General features: G+C 38.7%; 1 protein-coding gene across 5 annotated transcripts in view; it reads right to left on the bottom strand.

Moving 5' to 3' along the window:
• The window catches only part of MED13L (mediator complex subunit 13L), a 211,577-nt gene that overhangs the window by 91,302 nt on the left and 96,595 nt on the right, over positions 1-23,680 (bottom strand). For all 5 annotated transcript variants that reach the window (XM_038187189.2, XM_027470033.3, XM_027470038.3 and 2 more), the window contains 2 exons: positions 7,093-7,177; positions 2,294-2,377 (listed from right to left, as the gene is read on the bottom strand). In XM_038187189.2, coding sequence (XP_038043117.1) covers positions 2,294-2,377; positions 7,093-7,177 — 169 coding nt within the window. The remainder of the gene's footprint in view (positions 1-2,293; positions 2,378-7,092; positions 7,178-23,680) is intronic.

Genomic DNA, 23,680 nt, shown 5'->3' with positions numbered 1-23,680 from the left:
TTTTCACATACCACTTTTTTGTGGTCATGAAGGCATTATCCACAGTGCTAAAATACCTAGACACCTCCAGCTGGCCTCTGCTTCCTGCAACTGCTATTTATTCTATTATCTACTACAAGCTGCTGCTTAGAACCAAGGTTTCACAAATAATTTATATGGAACCAATGTGAATAAGTTAATTTGTGTAAGATCACTTATTGTGCTGTACTGAGACCGAGTATAAGGAAAAAAGCACAAGAGATTAAATAAAGTCAGGAAAAATTACTCCCCAAAGCCTTCTGATATTTGCTGCTACTGTCTGAAATAGACTCTACTGCCAACCTCTGCAGTCTTTACTGCCATCTTTCAGTAAGATTAGCCAACTCCAATGATACAGATACTGCAGAAAAATCACCGATCTCGAATTAGGCCATAATTATATTGCTAAATAAATGCTCCTAAAAATGTTGTGTATCCGTAGAATCTATAGTGACAGTTACTTAATGAAGAAAACAACAATCAGTATCTTCTTCAAATCAGGAGTCTATCCTTCAGCCCTAGAATTCTGTAGAGAAGTCCCTTTATATACAGTAATAATTCAAACACGGTTTATAAGTTCAATGTTAATTCATTTTTTGTACCATGTTCCAGAGAAGATATACTTATGTGCATATTGTACATACATTTACAAACAAATGTAATGATCCCCTACAGATTACCCAGCTTACAAATGATCTGGTATTTCACAGATGTAAATAAGACACAGAACCTGCGAGGTTACAAAATTCTGAAGTAATGATCCCTTCCATGCCAGTGCTGCTGCTGTTTGACAGACAGTCTACTGTATCAGATGCTTCAGTTTTCAGACTGACGCACGCCAGGAGTAAATATGAGATTCACAAATGCATTAAATTTGTTTTTATCAACTTCATTGCAGCCTTAGAGCGAACAACTTTTGCTGAAAGAAATTGTCTCCCTTTTCCAGGATCTAGTACCAAACCATTTCTGGTGCCACTTTAGGGAACTAATCTTCCAGAAAATTAAACTAGATATTGGTGCGATTAAAAAAAAAAAAAAAAAAAAAAAACAGAAAACATGAGGGGGGAGGGGTTACATACAGTCAGGACATATAAAGGCATGGATAAAACCGGGTGTTTCAACAGCTTCTTGTCATTAGGACAAAAGGGAAATCACAAAGGTTATATATACACAGTGTAAGCCTACTAAGGTACAAAAAGCTTAAGTAGTGCGAAAGAGAATTTCACACGCTAAATTAATGCTTTCAGTTTTTAGAAAGACAAATTCATGTTTAATTACCACATTGTATCTTAAGAGTAACTTCTGCTTAGATGTATCCAGTTAACACAAATTCTGTGACAGAACGAAGCCAATGGTTTGTAATACCTCACTGTAACAGCAGACAGTTCTGTTGTAAGATAATGCAGTGAGATAAAGAGATGAGAAGCAGATGGTATGGCCTACAGAATAATCTCCACCTGTACCTATAGATGCCCTCAGACACACTGTGACCAGCTACGCTGGATGAAGAAGTTGCCACCCCACTTCATCTCCACTTGCTCATTACCTTCAAATCTCCCAGCATAACTGCATGTTTAGTCACTTCCTAACCCAGTTCTGTCAAAATGATTCCCGTTAGAAAATCTGTGTTTCAGCTTAACTCAGATTATTTTTGACAGAAGTTGTTTAGCGGATGACTATAAATGCAAGTACCAGAAGATCTGAGAACATTGTAACCTTTAGAGCTAGGAGAGGAAATAGCAATGAGCAAGTGGAGACAGTTACCCCTTTCCAGGCTTCTGTAGCTGCAAGAGCAGCACATTAATCAGCCATAGAAGTCCAACTTGTCAGTCTGCCTCATCAATGAAAACTGTTTATCAAGGCTGGAAACTGTAAATAAAAGAAGTAAATCTATAAGTAAATCTATAGACTACTTATTTTACTGCTTAAAATTTCAGGTTGGGGTTAATCGTCCAGAAATTCAAAAAAATGTTTAAATAATTATCTGGAATGCTGTTTTACGAGTAACAGACATGCTATGCAAAACCTATCGAGAAGTGTGACCTTTCTGTAAACTTAATGGGCAAATACTATCCTCACCTTCTTATCTCAATTTATCCATCACTAACAAAACCAAAACTAATTATTTTCAGTGAATTATTGAGGTGAATAGTGATTGTGTTTTTCCTTGTTATATGAAAAAGGAAATGGAAAACTACCATCAGAAGGCAACAAATTATCAGTATGTGAAATACAACACTGACAGGAAAAGTACTTGCTACATAGATCACCTTACCTTTTATTAACAGGCTTCTCATCCTTGTCATAGGGTCTTATGAACCATTTTCCAATTCTCACGAAGTTTTTATCCATCAAGCACCTAGAAAATAATTTCATCAACAATTAATAACTGCATCTTAAAATGTAATTAAAAGCAATCTTTGAAGACTGTCAATTTAAGAGATTAAACAGCTGATTTTCCATCATACTGAAATCAACTGTTACTTTTGGGTTCAGAGTTCCATGCAATTTCTCCACTTCCTGTTTTCCCACGAGTCACAGCACAACCACTGTCCAATCTCACCGATGCTGATCTCCACACACACATTCCATCCCATCTTTGACAGAATCCCTTCCGCTCCATGCTACTCTTTTTGCTGAATGATCCATCGCTTTATTTTTCGAACCCCTCTTCCTGAACAAAGATGATTCATAACACATTTTCTACACTGATTTCACGATGAAGAATAATGTATTTTTGGTTTGCAAATGACATAATATAACTTCCTGTAATTCATATGCCATTGTTAGTTTACATTAACCAAAATTAACAAAGAACCATTTTTTATTCACACGATCCACAACATTATTTCAGATAACTTAGATAATTGCTCTTTTCTCTGTCAAAACATTTCTTTAGCAAGCATATTCCTATGTGACTGAATTCAGAACAACAAGTTGTCAGCTTTCTGTGATACTGTTAGAAGTGCACAAGTTCTTTACAGAAACAGCAGGTTCTAACAGGTTCTGTGGCTTTAAAGAGAGCAGTGAGAATCCAAAGCGATCGATAATCATTTTAGGCTGACAAGTTATGGAAGTGCTTGATGACTGCCTAAGTCCACCTGTACCTATCAATCGCACTAGCAATATGCTAAAACAATTTAAATATGCTTTTGTACCTTATATTTGCAGTTGAACATACAACCTAAAGGGATCACATACAGAAATTTGTTAGAAAGGCTTCTTTTTCAGTAAGGTAAATATTATGGTTTGAAAATTTTGAAGAATTGGTTGTTGCCAGTGGTTCATATTACAATATGTTTACAAATGGCAAGCATTACACAAGCTTTCCCTGCGCATTTCATGTCTAAATATTATTTCATTCCCGGGATAGAAGAATTATAAATCTCCATTTACCAAAGTTTTTCAATCATTTATTTCTGTAGCAGTAGCTAGAGAATAACTAAAAAAATAATCATATGAAGTGTTCTGGGAAAGCACATTCTTCAAAACTGAGAAAAAACTGTATGACACATAATTTAAAACTAGCAAATCTAGTATAGATATATAGGAAACAGGCAACAGACAACGTAAGTACCAAAACATTCCGAATTCTTTGGTATAAATTTGGCAGGGTTTTCAAAAATTAAAACTAGGCTGAAGAAAACTCTAAGAGCAGCATTTCTCATTTAAAGCAAAAAGAATCCAGTTCAATTGAATATCCTAATATCTTTAACTGAATTGGGAAGCTAAACCAGGAGAGATCTGAAGACACGGATCTTGTGCTGACAGAAAAGAAAAGCGCTTCAGTAAGTGTTTCTCTAGGAAAGATTTGCTGTCTGAGAAAGTCTTTCACTGTCAGCACACTTTATAAAAACAAAGGAAGTCTGTAGTGCTTACATTAAATGCCTAAAGAAAATAACCTATACTAGCAAAAAAAATGTTATAAACTCCCTGCACATACACACACTTCAATGCCACATCATCATGTCTCAGGACAGCAGGTTTAACTGCCTCCAGCTAATAGTAATTTCCCAGCAAAGAGTCTTCATGTGTAGAGTTGGCCTTAAAAATCAGCCACCCCTTGCATGCTAAGCTAAGTCTCAGGTTATTCAAAGTATAATCCCCTATGAAAGGGGAAGCATGATTGCAGAAGCATGGATCTCAAAGGTTTGTCCAAGTGAACAACTAACGACAGCATTGCTTTTTTTTTTTTTGTGCTACAGAAGTGTCCAGTAGTAACAATAGCAGGAACAGTAAGCAGTAATGATGAGTGTGAGTAAAAAAAAGATGCTGGTCATAAACCCCCAGATATACACTTAAAAGCAGTTATTTAATCATATGAAATAGAAACATAAAATACTTTGAACTCCTTGGCTCATTTCTTTAGTTAAAGCTGAGTTATATTTTCTTCATAAACAGTATAGCTGTTAAAGCATTTCACTGTCAGTTGACCTCTCATATTTCTGATTTTACTTTTCTAAGATAAAATGACCTGAGGCGGCTATACTAATGATTATAAAATAGTACAGTAATATTTTAACTATTATGTCCTCAGATCTTTTAACATTTTCTAAATGGCAAGCCACCAAGACACCAGGGAGAGCAGACAATATACCTCTGGTCTTCACTCAGTTATACTGAATTCAGGGGCAGGCTGAAGGGGACAAAAGTAGCCTGAAATGTTTCTTCGTACCCTGTCACAGCCAACATGGGCTTGATTGAGGGGATTCTTATTTTTATTTATTGCCATTTATCAGGAACTTCTGATCACTAATTTGGGTGCTAAGAAGAAAACAAGCTCCCCTCTCGTTCCTAGCCACAACTCTCCCCTTCGGCCCACAGAGGCCGACGCTCCGTAACAGGCCGAGCAACCCCGAGGAGTTAACGGTGTTAACTGCTTGGAAAGCCCAAACCACACCACTGAGAAACCTATGTCTTAGTTGGACATAAGAGGTTTCAGAGACAGGAAAATCCTGCCCTTCAGTAACTGTAAAATCAACTAAAAAAATTATTTCAAGCTAAGGCCACAGCCCTGTCACTTCCTGATAAGATCAAAAAGAAGTTCAAGACTTCTTGTTGATTAATCAAGCTTTCCCTAAGCACATGATAAAATGGGTCTTTAAGAAAGAGAGAACAGTATTTCACTCTTTAATAAAGCCTGCACGCTTACTGCTGTTATTTTTAATGAAATGATTATGATGTTAAGATTTTGTATGGCAAAGAAAGCCGCCAAAAATGGGATAATTGTAAAATAAACTCAGCCTAAAATTGAGGTAGCTAATTTGATAGATATTTGGCAAACCACCATCCTCAGTCACCTTGCCAACTACTTCATTAGGATTACAAACCAGAGGGCTTCCCACTGGCCTCCACTGCGGCTCCTCTGTAGCACGAGGCTAACGCGGGGTTTCACCTCAGGAGCAGGCCGCCATGTTCTGCCCGCAGCCACCACCAGCCCACAGCAAGGAACAGGGAACTTCATCTTCAACGGCAAGAGGCTGAGCCCAGGGCATGTGTCTGCTCAGCCCAGGGGACACCCAGTACCACTATGAACACCCAGCACTGTGTGCCAGCCCGCACAATTTCAAAAGCTACTGCTGAAAGAGAGCTTGAAGGTGTTCTGCCAGCTGTGACTGAGCAACTTCACTAGCTCTGCCAACTGTTTTCAGTACAGTTTGTAGTTGTGGTTGATGTTTGCTTTAGAAATTCTGCTTCACAAGCTTGAAGTGTTCCAATAAATAAGAATATCCACTAGGAGCCATGCTTTAAAAGCAAGTTGGCTGGGTACCACAGATCAATAAGCGTGTGTAAAATGTATTTTTCACTTACACACTGCAAAGTGACTAACAGAGATAGTGACCATTCCAGACTGGGAATTGAATTCCTGTACTTTTATTCACTTTGTTTTAAAGTAGTCTAGTCTGTTACTTGCATTAAAAATCCCCTAAAAAGACTGATAAACAGAAAAATAGGAAATACAGCACCTAATCCTACACCTGTGTAGGCAACTACTCAACGTGCTAGCAGGCACGAACAGGTAACTGATAGTCATGGGGAAGTTATTATGCTCGTGGAAACACGGCCTCATGAACGTAATGCAAATCTGATTACTAGTAAGTAGATCAAAGCAAGCAGTATACTAAATGAGACAAGATGAAAGTACTTTCAATTAGCTTGCTTTCAGAGAAAAATATTTACTGCTACATTCTGCAAAATTACTCTAACACAGAGATACAAGAGATGCATTACATTTTTTTTTTATTTTTCTTATATATTAAAAGAAAAGCAGGAATAGCCTAGTGACACTTAATTCTGAGAAGATTTCCAAATATGTAACAAGAAGAGCTGAAATAGAACACAGAAAAGATGGTGTAGACCTGAAGAATAGCAACAACAGACACGGAATCAAATGAATAGTCTGGGTGCAGTGTTACACACTGAAGGACTAACAAGCTATTCTTCTGGATGCTTATAATCTGATAGCTAGGTTAAGAAAAAGTCTTAAGTGTATTAATAAATCACAAAATAACTTTGCAGTCAAAGCCATACATATACAGTGATTTAAAAATGATTCAGACAAAAAGCTAGGTTACACTAGGGCAGTAAGACAGAACTGTTAAACTTCACCCTGAATATTGTACACAAAGTTAGTCAGGTTGTAACATGCATGTAATTAGGATGACTGGAAGAATGGAATTAAGATCTTCTAATATCAGCTGCTAAGATACATACTATTCAACCTCAAAGGGGCTAGGGATGTGATATAATAATTCTATGCAAGTATCTTTCTCTGTAAGAAGGTGTAAGTTACACATATTTTTAACCATTTGAAACAGTTCCCCAGCAAGAAGAATCTAAGCAGAAAAATATATTGATATTATTTATCGTACGTTTAATTAATCTGCACAGACTTTTATGATACATTACCAGATTCAGTGACTTATGAGATCCATTTCTACCCTGCATTTCTTGTACTGAAGCTCTACCTCTAAAAAAAACTATTTTAAGATCAGTAATATAAATGGTCTATAAATATTTCATTTTTATATTTAAAATACTGCAGGATTTTGAGTGCGATAGAGAATTTCTTACCTTTCCAGAAGATTATGAATTGCTTTGAAGAGCAGGGTCCTACACTCATAGGAAAGTCCATTCTCCCACAATCCTTCTTCCACCACTACAAAAACATAAATGTCAACATGCTCAGAAGAGGGAAGTACAGACATTTCAATAAACACAACTCCAACATTTCCAACAGCAACACGTTTCATAAAGCTATTTCAATTATTGAACACTGCCAGACTAGATCTAAACGTTACTAGCTGAAGACCCCAACTTTGAATTTAAATCATAGGAAGAAAACATAACTATATAAAAGCAAACACATTTGTTGATAGTAAAAGTACTCAATATTAAAAATGGAGGGGAGGAGTTCATGATCATTCTTTGCTGAAAGATCCTTTAGAATTTATGTGCAGATGCAGATAACATGAATCAAAGGAGTAAAATCAATTCATACAACTTAAGAAATATTAAGAACTCTGCCAAACTCTCACTCATATGCAATTGAAGTTCCTGCATTGTACTGACTGAAACTGCAATGAAAATGCACAGCTGATTTTTATTCCAAAAATCAAAATTGAAAATTTGCTAACAGAGCTGCAAAAATTTATGAGTGTGAAAAAAAAAGCTATTCATCTCCCTCAGTGGAATGCAGCATAAACTAGCCACCTGAATGAGTATCTGAAGGATCTACAAACCTCAGAAATATCTGCTGTCCTCATTCCACTGCTTTCGGATTCTAAAACTACCGACAGTAAAAACATTTTGGGGATACCTGTTCTCGATTCTGTACCTCCTGGCTGCAAAAGATTTAATCTTAGCCACAGTGCAAAAGCAAATGATTAAATATCTTTGTCAAGGAGTATGGATTTGTTAATTGTCTGAAGTTTTGTCATTTCAATTTAAGAGGAATACTCTGCAGATCTTAAGAAATGCAAACACAAAATTCTACAGCATGTTAAGAACTGAATACTTAACACCCCTCCTTGGCCAATTTAAAGGATGAAACCTTCCAACAGCATGTCTACCATGCAGAGATTGTTATCCAAGTATAGTTTACTCTACATTAGGTGTTTAAAGCAAAGCTTCTAAGGAGTTTCTGCTGTATGAAAAATATTAAGATTGTCAACAGTCTTCAAACTGCAGCTTCAAAGCCTCAAAACGCATCATTGTTCATTATTTTGCTTCTTCTCCCAGTAACCTTAAGTCATATACCTCAAACAAGAAGAGGCACATTTTTTTGAACGTGTAATGTTATGATATGCTAACACTGGTAACAGCGTCTCTCTTTTTACAGGATGAATAAGCCAAGGCTTTAGTACCTAAATCACCTTATCAAATACCATAGTTACTTTTTCAGAAGAATGAAAAAGCAGACTTGTGCTTCTTGGCAAAATCATAAGCCAAACATCTTTCCCTATAAAACCATTAAAGTCCTTTTTAATGCTCGCAAAGGCTTACTATTACTAAATATGTAGTATGCCATAGACATCTAACTACACACTTCTTCACATGAACTCAGATTTAACTTTTAAAACAGTATTCTTAAAAAATCATGCATTTTGAGAACTGTTGGTATGTCTATATATTTTGTAGCTACTGAAACCTAAGAAACTGCCTCATGAATGTCTTGCACTCAAAACCAACAGTTGTCAAGTATATACTGTAACATGTAGCTACTCATGAGAGATACCACACCTGATTTCATTCCTATGGAAACCCACACGTCAACACAATTCATTTTTTGTTTAGACAGAGCCACAAATATGGCAGAATTTGTACCAACAGTCACAAGAAACTCACTTACATGGCACTGAGCAATTCTCAAGTTCCACACTTAATCCCATTAGAGCATCTGTGCCAGAAACAAGCATTGCATTTGCATTAAGAACTTCATGCAAAATGAGAAGGACAGGAATCCATTCCACGTTTTCACAGGAAACTTTTCACAGCCAGTTCTGGTGTTCCCAATCATAACTCGCTGTCCATCTTTTCTTCTGTTCCGAAGTATTCACAACAGACTAATGGGCCCCAATTAAAGAACAGCTCTTGGAACCACTTTCTGCCAGTATAATTCTGCCATTTAATCCAGAAGAAATGAGTTCAGATCATACTGCTTTATAATTTCCTATGTAAAACAGTTTTAACCCTACAGAACATCACTACCAAATTCATTAGGTACTTGGCACTGCCTGGATCGTTTTGCCCTGATCAACTATGTGTACTACATCTCCTCTGTAGGCTGTGTGGTCCCACTCTTGTAATTAATACTTCCTTATCCCACTGAAAATGTTCACCTCACAAGTGAGAGCCCATACACGTGCCTGTTACCATGAAAATGGGGGTGAGTGGGATTAGGACTGCAGAATTTCACTTCCTCTCTGCTCTCTGGCTTCCTGATCCAGTTTTCCTAAGAAAAGGGTTTAAATAACTGGAACAAATTACAGCTTCGAGATGCAAATGGTGACCAGTAACAAAACTTGGCAAAACACTAAAGCTTAGACTCTCTGCCATTTGCAAAGTTCCTCCCATTGTAACAATAGATCTAGATTTTAGATGTTGAAGAATATTTTGAATTCCTTACACAAGATTGAAGACTAGGAAATAATCGTTGTTCTCTGTCTGTCTGCACAATGATTTGTAATGCTTTTAACACTCGGTGCTTTCAACTTAAGCCCTTCCCTCCAGTTTTTCAGCACTGCCTGGCAGCATTTTCAGGTACGCAACTAACAGAAAGCAGGTGCTACTCAGGTTCAGAAACAAGCTTGTGCCAAGGACCTATATCCTGTCCTGAAGGCATGCTCTGTTACTCTGGTTGAAACATTTCTCTTTAGAGGCAGCAAAGCTGGCGCTATACTACAGCTGTGAAAGCCATCTTACCTCCCCCCAAAAAATAATTTAGAGCAAGAACCAAGTAAAGACTGAATTTTAATAAGTGAAAAAGGATGAGAGAGCAGGTAAGTACTTTTTCCTCCGTGGAAATCAAGAGTTTGGAGAAGCAACAAAGCAAACAGGACAAAACTGCCAGCTTGTGGCTTTCAGACTGGGCAGACAACAGCAGGCTGGTGGAACAGACCAGTCTCTGAAGCCTGTGTGTCATTTCCTCCACCTTTAATGAATAATGGAGCCACCTTAATTTTTTTTTCCCTCCCAATAGCCTTAAAAAAATAGAATGAGAACAACAGCTAGTGTCCAATCCTCACAGTATCATAAGATTAACTCCTTCTTCCAAAATTAAATATCTACATTGTTTTTAAGTCCATCACTTTCCTTGACCTGAGTAAAGAACCATTATTGATGGGATCTGTTGTTTGCAGCAATCCCATTTTGAGTTGGTCATCAGACTGGGAGTCTTAGCCCCTTCCCACCTGTGTGATCTTGTGAGATCTACTGATACTCTACTGGGATAGACGCAGGTATCCCTATGCTTACGTGTGTCCTTCTGTATGTCTGTATATGCTAACAACCTTATCTCATCCTCTGCATATGTACACTTGTCCTTGGCTACTCTGGAACATGAGCAGCTCATCCTTTCCAGTAAAAACAGGCAGAGGAGTTTATCCCCTTCTCACTGTCAGTCCTGTGAGAGAGGTGGTTTAAACACTACATTTCCCAAAAATACGCAACATCTATTGTTTTGGTTTTTAGCATGAAATAACCTCCCAGAATAAACAACTTAATCTACTATTGCTCAGTAGATTCAGTGGATTCAGGGGCAGGGAGATAACACCGTGGTATCTCTGCCATTAACTGGAACTCTATAAACTGCTTAGTTGAGATACTCAGTCTAACCGTCCTTACTACATCATTCTCACAGTCTTTAAACCCCACAAAGATAAGAGAAAGTCAAAGAAGCATATGGATCTAAAGAGAAGTGTGAAATTTTCAACCTCAAAAAAAGATTCAATAGCCAGTTCCATACAAGAACATTGTGTTCACATCTGAGGAGAACTCATTGCTGTAATCCATACAAGAAAATGAAAATAGCCGCTAGCATTTTCATGTAAAAGGTGATAAAGCACTAAAAACCATGTTTTAATAGTTAAAATGGCAAAAAAAAAATACTTCTGTGTAAATTGTCATGGTGCTCTGTAGCAAAACCAGAAGTTAGTTACAGCTGAGTACCTGCCAATTACCGTTATCCGAGGTATGTGTGCATACAGGATTAAGTTAAAAACCTTTTGCTTGCAACACCTGAAAGAGAACCCAACGCGCTGTTTCTCAAGTGAAGTTCCACAGAAAAATTGCTTTTTTATTTTCTCGTTGCTGAGACATTAACAAGAAAATCCAAAAAGGAAAAATGCGTATTTGACAGTCATCATACTGGGTTATGACTGGGGGGGCTAAGGAACTGCTGCTGGTCTCTACAGGACAGGAATTCATCAGTAGCCCTCAGGTATAAAGCTTTTAAGTATGTTTGTTATTTTGTTTTCACTGGCTCCAAAAATGAACAGAACGTTTGTGCTGGTTTTTAACTTCACCCTTACAGATCAGATGTTACATTAAAGGCATTAAAGGAAACTACAATAATTTAGACTTGTATTGTACATTTATAATTTAAACATGCATTAATGAGCACCTCAGTTGGTTTGGAGTCTCTTTTTACTTTTAAATTATTGGAGTATTAAGGTCTTCAAAGTGTCCAACCATTTTTATGAAGCCAACCGTGTTCTCAAAAAAGCCATTATAAAAATTTCAAGGAGAAAAGTCACAGCAAAATATCAAAGCAAATACTTCAATAATTTTAGGTCTCCCAGCAGAGACACTGGAAAGATAATAAGATCTCTGTTCTGCTTCAGTGACCAAACTGACATATTTTACTTAAAAGAACTAGAGGAAGGAAGGAGAGAAAGCAAGTGGAGACTGTGTGGGCATTGCAGAGATAGTTATACCTTTAAGAAATTCAGCCACCCACATTTTAATAATTCAGGTCACACTGCCTTATGCAGTTAAAAAGTGGAATTAGTTTCAAAGAATACATATTTCCTCAGAGCTATGTTACATATTTCCTTTTAATGTATCGTATTGCAGCAACAGCTGAAATGAACGTCTAGACATCAAAAACAGTCTTTATCCCCACCTACTGCTTTTTTACCTCAGGCATCAAAACTAATGAAACCTATTATCCAGAACATTGAGTTCAGTAACCACATTGGCCACTGCAAATATGAAAAAACACTCTGGGACAAGACCAGTTATTCAGCCATTAAAATTACTGAAAATCAATTTCTTGCTGCACACTGCAGAAATACTGATAGATTAAAGCAGGACACATGGGACAAGGAGATTACTTCGAGGGAAGATTACTATGTCAAACTGCTGAGGATGGGGAGTTACTCGGCTACTTAGGACTCACATTTGGAGTAGTGCGTGTTCCCCTTTACTCTTTGATATTTTGTCCCTTTTACCATGCAACACAAAGAACGTGGCTTCTTTTCCTTCCCTGTGTAGACAACTTTTAAAAACACATCACCAAACAATTCAAACAAAATCAGAAATTCAATTACTAAAAGTAAGCATTTCATTTTAATTTTTATTAACTGTGCTCTGAAAACAATATTTCAGAGACCAACCAACATTTCTTCTAAAGAACCGAGTTAAAAGAGTAACAAAGCAATGCAATGGTACATTAATTCTGAAAAACTATATTACACCCATAAAAATCCAATTAAATGCAATGCTATTGATCGATCATTGTTATACTGCCATTGATCACCTTGTAAAATCTGTGTTTGAAGTCATTAGTGATTAAATTGACTTATTACTAAATCAGATTCAACCCACTTAGAGATCTAATTTCCTTGCACTGGTTATGATCGTAGGGAAATTGTACTGCTAACTCTTACAGGACTGAGAATTCATCTTGTCTCTCCATCTCCCAGTCAATTCATCAGCCAAAAACCAACTCAGAAGAAATGCTCACCGGAATAATCCATTTCTTCTAATTTATTTGCAAACAGAACGTGCAGCTCTGAAAATACGCGCTGCCAATCCACAGCAGCACGTACAACGAACGTCCCAACAAGGCATCCCTGCCAGCCTGAGTCCCGCATCGCGGGGCCGGGGCAATCAGAATCTTAATGAAGGCTCTTGCCAGAGATTGCTGGTCAGACGTGACTCGAGTTTGCATTTCAATAGATCACGAGGTTCTATCTGGGCACTAGAATTTTCTGGCAGAGCTGACTATGAAAGTGAAATTGTAGCACTTCAGAAAAAAAGATAAATAAAATCTTCAAAGGCAACAGCTGTTGAATATCACAGGAATACTACAACGCTTTAATTGTTGCACACTGAAACAAAAATTAGCATAATAGCTATTTATTGAAAAACAGATGGTAGGTAAGTATCTGCACTTAGAGTATGTTGGCGCTACTTGCAGCAGTACTTCCTCATTCCTGTTAGGTTTAAAATCATTTTAACAAATATAGATTAGATCTTGCATTGCCTCCCTTCTTCCTGTCCTGGCCTCTCACATTCTTCTACACCTGCATGGTCTTTTTGCCTTTTTGTTGTCAAACACCACAATTCAGGTATTAATAGAGAATTTTTTGCACTCTCACAATCAGCTACATAACATCTGAAAGGGCACAAGAAACAAACTGGTCACATAAAAATTTCTTTAGTTGACTTCAAAATACTCCAAAAATCACGGGGTAATATCTAACTTCTCCAAAACCAAAATTATTATCCATGAAGTCAGTAAAAACATTTCTGTGTAATTATAGCTCAAGTCTGCTTTCTATGTAGGAATGCAAAATTAGCTATACCAGAGAGCTGAGCAGCTCGCTTCAGAGATGTAAATGTTTCCAAATAAAATAGTTACGCTTGCTGTGTGGTTTTTGCTTTGAATGCCTTTCACAATCACCAGCTCTGTCTCCAGAAAGAGCAAAGTGAACATAAATAGGGCACAATTTTGTATGCAGTTTATGCAGCTTACAGCAAAGTGGGAAGCTGTTTGCAATGTCAATCCTGCCCTTATGCTCCAGAAAATCCCCAAAAAATCCTTGAATTAAAATGTTTCATTTACCTCCTCCCCCTTTTTTAAAAATAGTTTAATTTTCAAGCTACCTTGTATTATCCACAGAAGCCCTTCCTATAGAAGAAAAGCCAAAAACCAAGTTGACCATAGTGAAAACAGACTACAGGTATGGAGAGGTTCTCACCATCCTCCTCTCAAGAGTTCGGGGGTAAGGATGCCACCAAGAAAGCAGCACTCTCATACAGCTACTCCAGAGAATTTCCGGCATTTCCTCCCACATTTCTGAACTTTTGCCTTCCCATTATAGCTCATTTTGCTCTTCAACTCTTTGGTACAAGTGTATTAAGAAGTAGTTACTCAAAAGAATGCAGAAGTAAGCCAAAGTCGTATAAATATATTTTAAAATATGAATATGCTCCCAGGAATTTCATTTGCTCTCTTCTTCTCCCTTCAGATCTCCATGGTTTCTTCATTTCATTCCATTTCACCAACTTCCAGCCAGTGCAACAACCCTTGTTCCCCACACTAGCTGCACCCCTCAATTTCTGCCTTTTGATCTTCCTAGCTTCAAAGAAATAAATCTACCAAATCTGCGTCAGTACAATCTTCTTCTCTCCACTGATAATGGAGAAAATACAGACCTTTATTTGTCTTTTCTAAAGACAAATGTTGTTTTGCATCGCCCAGCAGAGGGGCTCTGCAGGATGCAACAAGACTGAGAGGGCAGCAAACCTTTTCCAGGAGGTATTCGGGCAAGTCCAGCCACCAGAGGAACATGAAGATTGTTCTTAGAAAAAAATACGGTTGGTATTAATCCATACTTGGAAAGGGAAAGGAACCAAAAGCCTTTCCTCATTTGTAAAGTATGTGAGACGTCACTCCTGACAAGCAGATTGAGCGCTTTGGAAAGCAGCACAGGGATGCTCTTTGCCCTCTCCTCGAGCACAGGTTTGTCTTCAATCTGACCACACAGCTCAGGACAGAGAGCTCCATTTTAACCTGCAACCCACCGAGCCCCTGAGAAGCCCTCTCCTCGCCTCCCGTGAGCAATCCCCCTGCAGCCGGAGCGATGCGGGTGCTCATCAGCATTCCTCCCACCCCCTTGCAGCCCGCGTTTGTGCTTCCACAAGAGTCCTAAGGAGTGTTTTCCAGGAGGCTCAGCCTGGCTGAGGGCACCGCGCAGCGTGACCAAGAGAACATGGAAACACGATTCATTAGCCATGCCTGGAGAGATAACAATGGGACCGCTTCTTGCTGCCTTTCATCGCTCGCATTTCGATGGGGTGAATGCATTCCTGCTGCACAACAAGCACACTTACAGGCAGGGGAAATAACGAGCATCTTTAAGACAGCCTTCTTTTTTTGTTGGTTTTCAGCCTTACAATATGCTTGCAGGCTACCACAGTTTTTAATCAATACATTAAGATTATAAATTGAATATACACACAAGATCTCCAAGCCAGCCAGAGAGATATTTAGAGGTGTGATGCTGCCAGGTCCCTCCGTGGCCACTTGTATCTTCCTGCCACCCAGCCAGCCTGGGCCTCGGGGAACAGCCAGCTATAATGTTCCATCTCAGTTGTACGCTTGTGTTTGTAACTGAGGAAATACTTGGATTTCCATTCTCCAAAATCCGAGTTTATTTTTTTGCATAAGAATTAAAATTGCACTCATTTCCTTCTCATTCACACGCCCTTCTGGTACTGCCATCCTGCTCTACCTGAGCTACTTACAGCTCCTGCGCTACCATTTCCTTCTTTTCCTTCATGCTTTTTAATCTAATCATTACAGAAGTTACAATTTCCATCAAAAAGTCTCCTTGAACTTATTTGCAACATATTCCGAGAAGACTGCATTTTGACTTGAGGAATTCCGGAAGGTATTTTGGAGCAGCTTCCCATTTTAAACACCCACCATGTCACACCGACACAGAACTAATGGTTACAGGAGTGGACTACAGCACCAAGCTCAGGATATGCAGAACATCCAAGCTAAGTTCTCTTGGTACTTTTTGAAACCTAGAAAAAGCATTGCTCAAGCACATTTGCTTCTTGTTTATACACCACTTGAAAATAATGTTTCCTGCCTAGCTACTGGAATTCATTATAACAGGGTACACAGGAGTGAAGTACAAAATTGACTCTGCAATTTGTTTACAGAGGAACTTGCTGAAGGAGAAGTTGAAGCAATTTCAACAACAACAGCAAAAAAAAAACCCAACCACATACAAGCACAATAACACAACTCCAAAAACACTGCCTACCAGCCCCAAATATGCAAGTAGAGAGTAAATGCAAACAATAAGACCAAATTTAATACTGCTGGCTCTGCTTTATTTTGTTTGGTTGTTTGTTGTTTTTTGTTTGTTTGTTTTTAATGAAGCACTAAGTTTCAGCTATAATACTGATGTACACTTAAGAAGCAGAGGGTCTTGATTCAGCAGTAGCCTAACAACATCGTGTTTATGGTCAGACTTAGTACTTATATACAAAGTACTGTATCAGAATAAACAGTAAGTTTCCAGAGTCCCAGTTTCGCTACTTTTTTTTTTTTTGGAAAAAAAAAATCAGTATGCATCTTCAGCTCAGGCATTAAGAGCAGGAGAAGTGGTTCAAATAAAACTTCTAAAAAATGTGACAGTACAAACAGTTTCTCTCATACACACATCTTTTTGGAGTGAACAGCAGACACTCAAAACCACAGCCACAGAACAAAAGGCTAAAAAACATTTCAGAAACAACATGACCAGATTTTTGTCATTTTGTTTATTCTGTACTGGATTTTAGTGCTCCCCAAGAAGAATGCCAAAATATTTTGTGCTCTTCTGTGAGCACAAATTTACTGTAGTTTGCCACTATTTAAACTGAGCTAGAGTGAAATGACAGCTTTTTTGCAACAGCATCATGTATCAAGTCCTCCCAGGGAAGGGCTCTGCTCCTGGGGCAGCTTGTGTCAGGTTTTTTAATACGCTTTTGGCATCTCCTGATAAAGAGCCAGCAGAGGGAGCTACGTGTAGCCGGTTCTTGGACTCCAGCAGGATCTGGTTTTCAGATTGAAAAAAAGGGGATGCAAGATCACAGATGCTAAAAATACATCTTCTGACAGAAATGACCGCATTCAACAACAAATATACAAAAAGTACACCAATTTTGAGTAGGAAAAGTTTAATCACTTTTTTTTTTTTTCAAGTGAAACCTTCCATACAAAACAGCTTTCAAAGCAGAGTAACTTGCCTGAAAAAAAAAAAAAAAGACCTAGTCCCAAGTGTCCGGTACCAAATCTGTATAATGGCCCCTTGAGAAAGGCTAGATAGGTTTAGTCAAAAATCCAAAGATACATGAAAATATTCAAATATCTATTAAGCCTTATGGAATTAAGGGCCATGTGGAGTGTGAAAGACCACAGCTTGTGAACCCAGTCTTTCCTGGGAAGTTTCAAGATTTCTGAGTTTTAAGTTCTCAGTTAACCAGGACAACGCAGTAATAGGAGACTGACTTGGAGGTGGTATGTTTCTGTTTTGTGTTTAACTAACACTGAGCCTCACTAAAGCGACCAGTTTTTACCATCGTGATGTTGGCAGCACCTCTCAGCACAGAAAGCTTCAGCTACAAACCTAACTGCTGCAGATGTGCCCAGAGTCTTCCACCTCCTTCCCGGGCTCATTGAGATGGCAAGCACAACACATGGCTGTTTGTACGGCTGGCCTGGCGAAAAGGATGGACAAACACCCCAAACCGCAGTTACCAATAAGCTCCCTAGTGAAAAACAAACCCTCTCCCTCCCCACCCCACCAAGCGCTTCCTTCAAGCTGGGAAAAATACAGATGCTCCTTCTGCCAGAGACAGAAAAACAAATTGGGAGCCCACACGTGATTTTCCTTAAATGGAAGGTTTTACTGTAAAAAAGATAATAAAAGTGACAGAACTTAGCTCCCATAGGGCATACAGCATTGCAGACGAAAAAATGACTGAAGACTCGAAAGCTGTTCTGCAAATATGCAAATCCTTGGAAACATACACAAGTACCAAGATTTTGCAGGCTACGTGACACCATTAGATCCTTGTCATAATCAGCAAGACTGAATGGACTACTTACTTAGTAATTGTTTAAAACCAGTCCTGTTCTGTAGAGACCTCCCCACCTCCTACAGGCATTGGTGCAGTCTGGAGGTGGGACAGGAGGAGGCTCCCCAATGAACACAGGGTCTGGCAGAACCAGAACCTCCTTCCCAGCGAGGAAGGATGGAGGACTTTCTATTCAACCCAAAGCGATGCAACTTCAGACTCCTTTTTGTACTTGGGACTGCTTTTAAAAATTAGTTTAATAACATTTGTGACAACCCATCCCCAAAACAATCCCTTTCCCAGGCGTTTCCTGAGCTCACTGCTGGAGTTGTTTCACACGGCCATGTTTCAATAGGAGCTATCTCCTCACGGCTGGTTCTGCAATGCAAATGTAATATGTTGTTCGCTTTACAGTCTGTTGCCATGGATATTAATGTGATGTCATAAATTGTTATATCTTCATTGCTGAAACAAAATGAAGGGGGTTGCAAGCAGCAGAAAAACAAGAACTCATCTGAGGAACCATATTTAAGAAGCAACTCTTGTACAAGTCAAAAAAGGCACAGATTTATACTTCAGAACTGTTGTACATTTCTTTCACTGCATAAGAATGAATTTGAAGATTACAAATTACCTATTTAATTTTACCTACACGGAGGGGACTCCCCAGCCCCAAATAAAGCAGTATTTCTGCAGTTTACCTGTTCACCTTGTCTGAGAATAGCTGGCTCTGAACTCTCACCTCACATACTGGGCAGTGGCTACACACCCCAGTGATGCCTGTGTGACCTCTTTCCTCTTTTTTCCTTTATTTTAAGCTACTTTTTGGCCCATTCATTACATCTATTGCATAAAATTGGCCACATCGAAAGCAAGAAAACTGCAAGGACCTCACTTCTGAAAAATGAGGGTTGCTGATTGCCCTTAAAAATAATTATCATACAGACATTCCTGCATTTTTGTTCTTCAAGGACTCCAGGAATAAACAAAGATAATATCTGTCTTTGTTTTATTAAAACAGTAGTTAAGATTACAAGTTCATCTATTTTATCTGCACACATACACAAAGAGAGAAGGAAAGAATAATTTAGCTCAGAGAAAAGTATAGTACACCCACTGTTCATAGTCCATTTACATCTTTTAGGATGAAGAGAGAATCCAGGATTTCTCTCATTTTCAATTAGTCAAGCTCTTGTTTAATCTTTTTCCCAAACAGTTTAGCTTTTCTCAAAGTGGATTTAATGAAGTCAAAAGACACACAGCACACAGCAACTGGGGAATGAATGGGCACTTCTGCCTGCTCAGAGCTACTGACCTGCCAAGCAATACACTACGTGGGATTCAGACCCTTCACACGACACAGGGAACATTTTACACCCATTTAGTGCCCCCTCGGTCACCGACACATCCAAGCCCAAATTCAATGACAACAACTTATCTGTTTACAGTGGTATGTAAAGTGTTAAAATGTTCCAACCCTCTTCAAACTTACTTGAATTCTGTATTAGAAAATAAAATAAATCCAAGCCTTTCCATTCAAGTTGGCCATCTGATATATATACAAGATCAGAAAAGAGGACAGATCTGATCTTTCATGATTTAAGATTACTTTCCCTCGTCTAATCTGTAGCTTCTGCTTCCCTGCTCAATCTAATGAGGACTCTTAACCTTTTCCTGTAAGTCTCTCCCTGCTTAGCTCTCCATCATAATTCATTACATACGTTTTTGTTCCCATGCCCACAGCAATTTGTGGGAAAAAAGAACATGGAAAAAAGGGAAATACATGAAGAACCACTTGCCATTCAAATCTCTCCAAACCTCAAATGGCTTCTGAACAGCTGAACAGAGGAAAAACATTTTTTTTCTTAGACATCTTAAAACTGAGAAAGGTGTTCTGCAACTACAACTCCCCTGGTCTTTGGATATTATAACTCCTTCTCTTATCACTTGCTTTTGAGATCTGTTACTGGCAATAAAACACACAACGAGCAGTAATCCTTCCAATTCAACAGAAAGCATGATACTGCACAGTGAGGTGCACTTCTTTGGGAGGTTACCATTGCCATCAGCTCTACAGCAGATGCACACGTGTATCAGGTGTTTTAGAGTTGTATAATAATTAACATATAATGTAGGAATTGTATGTATTAATAATATGAACTAATAATCCATATAATATGTATAATTCTGCACTCAGAAAGGGTCACCTACACACTGTGCTCCTGTCTCTAATTCAGAAGCTTAAAAGGGCAGAACAGCCACAAGCTGCCATCACCCCAGTAGATACAGTCATTTTCCAGCTATTGGAAACAAAGGGCAGAAGCTAAATGTCATACACAAGATTCAAATTGGGGAAAAGCAGGCAGGCCTTGAGGTCTTGTCTTCCACCTGCCAGACTTCACGCACAAGCGGAGGGTTAGTTTAAGACCAAATGCAAGCCAAAGATCATGGACAGCTTTGCCACACTCCCAGATCTGTTTCTGAAGTGCAACCTGAAGGAAACAAGGAGGGTTACCACCCCTCACTTGATTGAACCTTCTTTTCTGCATACTGGGATTGCGTTACCCATTCCCATTTAGTGCAATCAAGGTTACAGACCCACATTAACTTCTCACTTTCAAAACATTTTTGGGTCAGTATGGCTGAGTTAGATTCCTAGGCCCGGCATACTTTAGAAATGTTGCCCCTCTGCTGCAGGACTGACTGCCAGCCAAAACATGGCTGTGTTGACAAGCTCCAAACAGGTAAACAGCAGCTACTGTAACAAGGAATAATATTAAGAATTAACCCTCCCTCAAGGATAAGGCTATCCTTCCTGCAATCCCAAGTCCAGTGTCAAAGAGTAATAAAAAGCAGGCAAGTCTACAAGCCCACCTCCAAACCCCAAGAACACAGTGTAGCACGATGCAGAAACACCAAACAGAAGTGGCACCAAGGACTGCACAGCCACTTGAGGAACGCCTGCAGGACACAACCCGAGATGGAGGTCCCAGACGTGCCTTGGTCACAGTGCCCAGGCTCTGCCAGCTGGCCCCTGGAGCAGACCCAACCAAAGCCACCCGAGGACCCGTGGTGTGGCCACAGCCATGCAGCTCTTCGCCTCCAAGTGCTTCTGTGCATCTGGCTCCGTGCTCCATTGCATAAGGACACAAAAATGCTGCTTTTCCAAAACCATTATTAAAAATGAGGCTTTATTTTATTTAAAATGTACTCCTGTTTAAAAACACTGCTTCAAAGAGATTGTAATTCAGCCCACTTCATTTTTCCTTAATATTTCAGTAAATAACAGCCATCTATTTATGCATCCTGAAAGAAAGACCTTAGCTGTCAAGCAGAAGGACCTACGCACGGAGCTCTTTGCAAAGACTTAATTGAAATTAGAGCTGACACTGTGATCCCAGCAATCTTCGCATGCCCTAAGCCGAAACTCTGTTCTGGCTGACCATGCAGCCCACGTCGCCGTGCATTAGCTTCAGATACCGCTCGCGCAGCAGTGAAGTGTTTCGTCCTTTTGTGCTTGCCTTAGGCCACAGCCTCCTTTCACGTACATCAAACCATCTCCGCTGGACACTCCAGAAATTTAACAAGCAATCCAGGATGCTGACTGACTAAGATGGGGAATCTGTGAGATCATTAACAAATGCAAGAGAAAAACGAAGTAAAAATCTGTTGCCAGGATGTCTTAAACGACAAGTAGATGCTGTAAAGGACATTTTGCCTTTCTGTCAAAGATTTTTGTGACAAAAATACACATTCACCTATATACCCAACAGACTGCCTGCAAGAACTGTGTGTGTTCTTCATGTAGTCAATAATCAGCTGGTTTTATGCATATGATAAATCACTCCCTGAAATCCTCACCTACAGAGGATGGAAGCAAAAATGCTGTACCTTGCTGACTTGGTCATGCTATAGAAGCAAAAAGCAACTCCTGAATTCATACACAAACACTCCCATCATTGCTAAATACCAGTCACAGAGCTCATGTTTAAGCTGTAAATTAACAATGAAAAGTCCCCATCTGAAATACCACATCAAGCTGGCAGCCCTGCTCAGCTTGATCTTTCTTGGCCAAAGCACTCCACTGGCTTGTAACACTTAAACCTAATCTGACAGCAAATGAGGCTTCCAACGGAAAATTACTGAAAGGCTGGGGTTTGCTTATTTTTTCCCCCAAGGAGAAAATGAAGGACCAGAAATGTATCTTGTTGAATATTTACTGAAGTACATATTCCCTACTCTGGTCAAAAGGAATTATCAAACATAATCATAAGATCAATGATAAATGTTACTGACAATCACATTTGTTTTCTTTTACGCCTTCCCCCTTGCTTATTTGATATCCATATAACCTATAAAATGCCTTCACCTTTAAGAAGAGAGCTTTACAATTACTCTAGATATTAGTCTGCTGGCTTAAAAATCCAGATATAATAAATTTAAGTTTCTACAAAACTTAGAGGTTGTTTAAACAGGGTAGCAAATATGGGGATAATCCCCATTTAATAGCTAGATCCATTTGCTCTGAGCCACCATCTGAAGAATTAGCTCTCAATAGGATCACAGCAGTGCCTCTTTCCCATAAACTTAATTCTACAGATGCATGAAGACTTCTCTAGTACTTTGCAGAAAGCGTAGTGAGAAGCAAAATTTATCTTGATTTTACAAGTAAGCAGTATGTAAGCTCTTTTTTCCTTCCATTATTATTATTACATTGAAGCATTACCATATTCAAATTGTAAATACACAGTTTTTTTTCTAACAATTATTACAGAAGATCTACAGCTCTAAAGTAATTGCACCACCTCTGTTTTAGTTAAAAATAAATTTAGGAAGCAAATAAACAAAGCCACTACCACTGCATTTAACCTGAATTTCCAGATCTTATTTTGAGTCATGGAAGCCAGGTTTTACTAGTGACTTCAGAAAGGAATTAAAATTAGGTCGGCATGGATAGTTCTGGAAAATTATGTTTATTTACTCATGCAATATTCAAATCAACCAAATTACAAAACTTACCAGAACCTAAGTAGACAACGCATTAAGTTCCTACCTTTACGCATAAGAAATAATTTCACAACTGGTGATAGTTTTCGAGACAGAACAGTAAGAGAGACAGACAAATTATTTAACAAGTACTTAATTTCCACTGGAATTTTTCTCAACATAAAGCAGAAAGACTCTCATACTGCAATGGGAAAACAAGTTTGGTAAAGCAGCATTTTATACCTAAAATTCTCATCCCTGACAAATTTGCAAAGAATTCTCAGCAAATCTGTAAGGCAATATATACTTTATGTTCTCACTACTGTCATTTTTTTTGCTTTTCACAAGAACTGCTTTGAATGTCTTTTCTTTTGACAAGGTGTCATTGCAATGATATATTTATTCTGTATTTAAGACAAATCTACCCCACTCAACTTACTCCTGGTCTCTATATATTTTAAAATGCCTTTTAACATGCTATCAGTCACAGATTAACTCCAGACTTCACTTACTGCATTGCTTCACTGCACGCTGCCAGCAGTAGCTCAAGCCAGCTATCACAGCCATAGCACTGCTACACCCATGGGTG

Source organism: Anas platyrhynchos, chromosome 16 (genome assembly GCF_047663525.1).
Source record: "Anas platyrhynchos isolate ZD024472 breed Pekin duck chromosome 16, IASCAAS_PekinDuck_T2T, whole genome shotgun sequence".
Lineage (NCBI taxonomy): Eukaryota > Metazoa > Chordata > Aves > Anseriformes > Anatidae > Anas > Anas platyrhynchos.
Note: the sequence above shows the minus strand (reverse complement) of the source record. Positions and strands in the feature narration are given on the sequence as shown.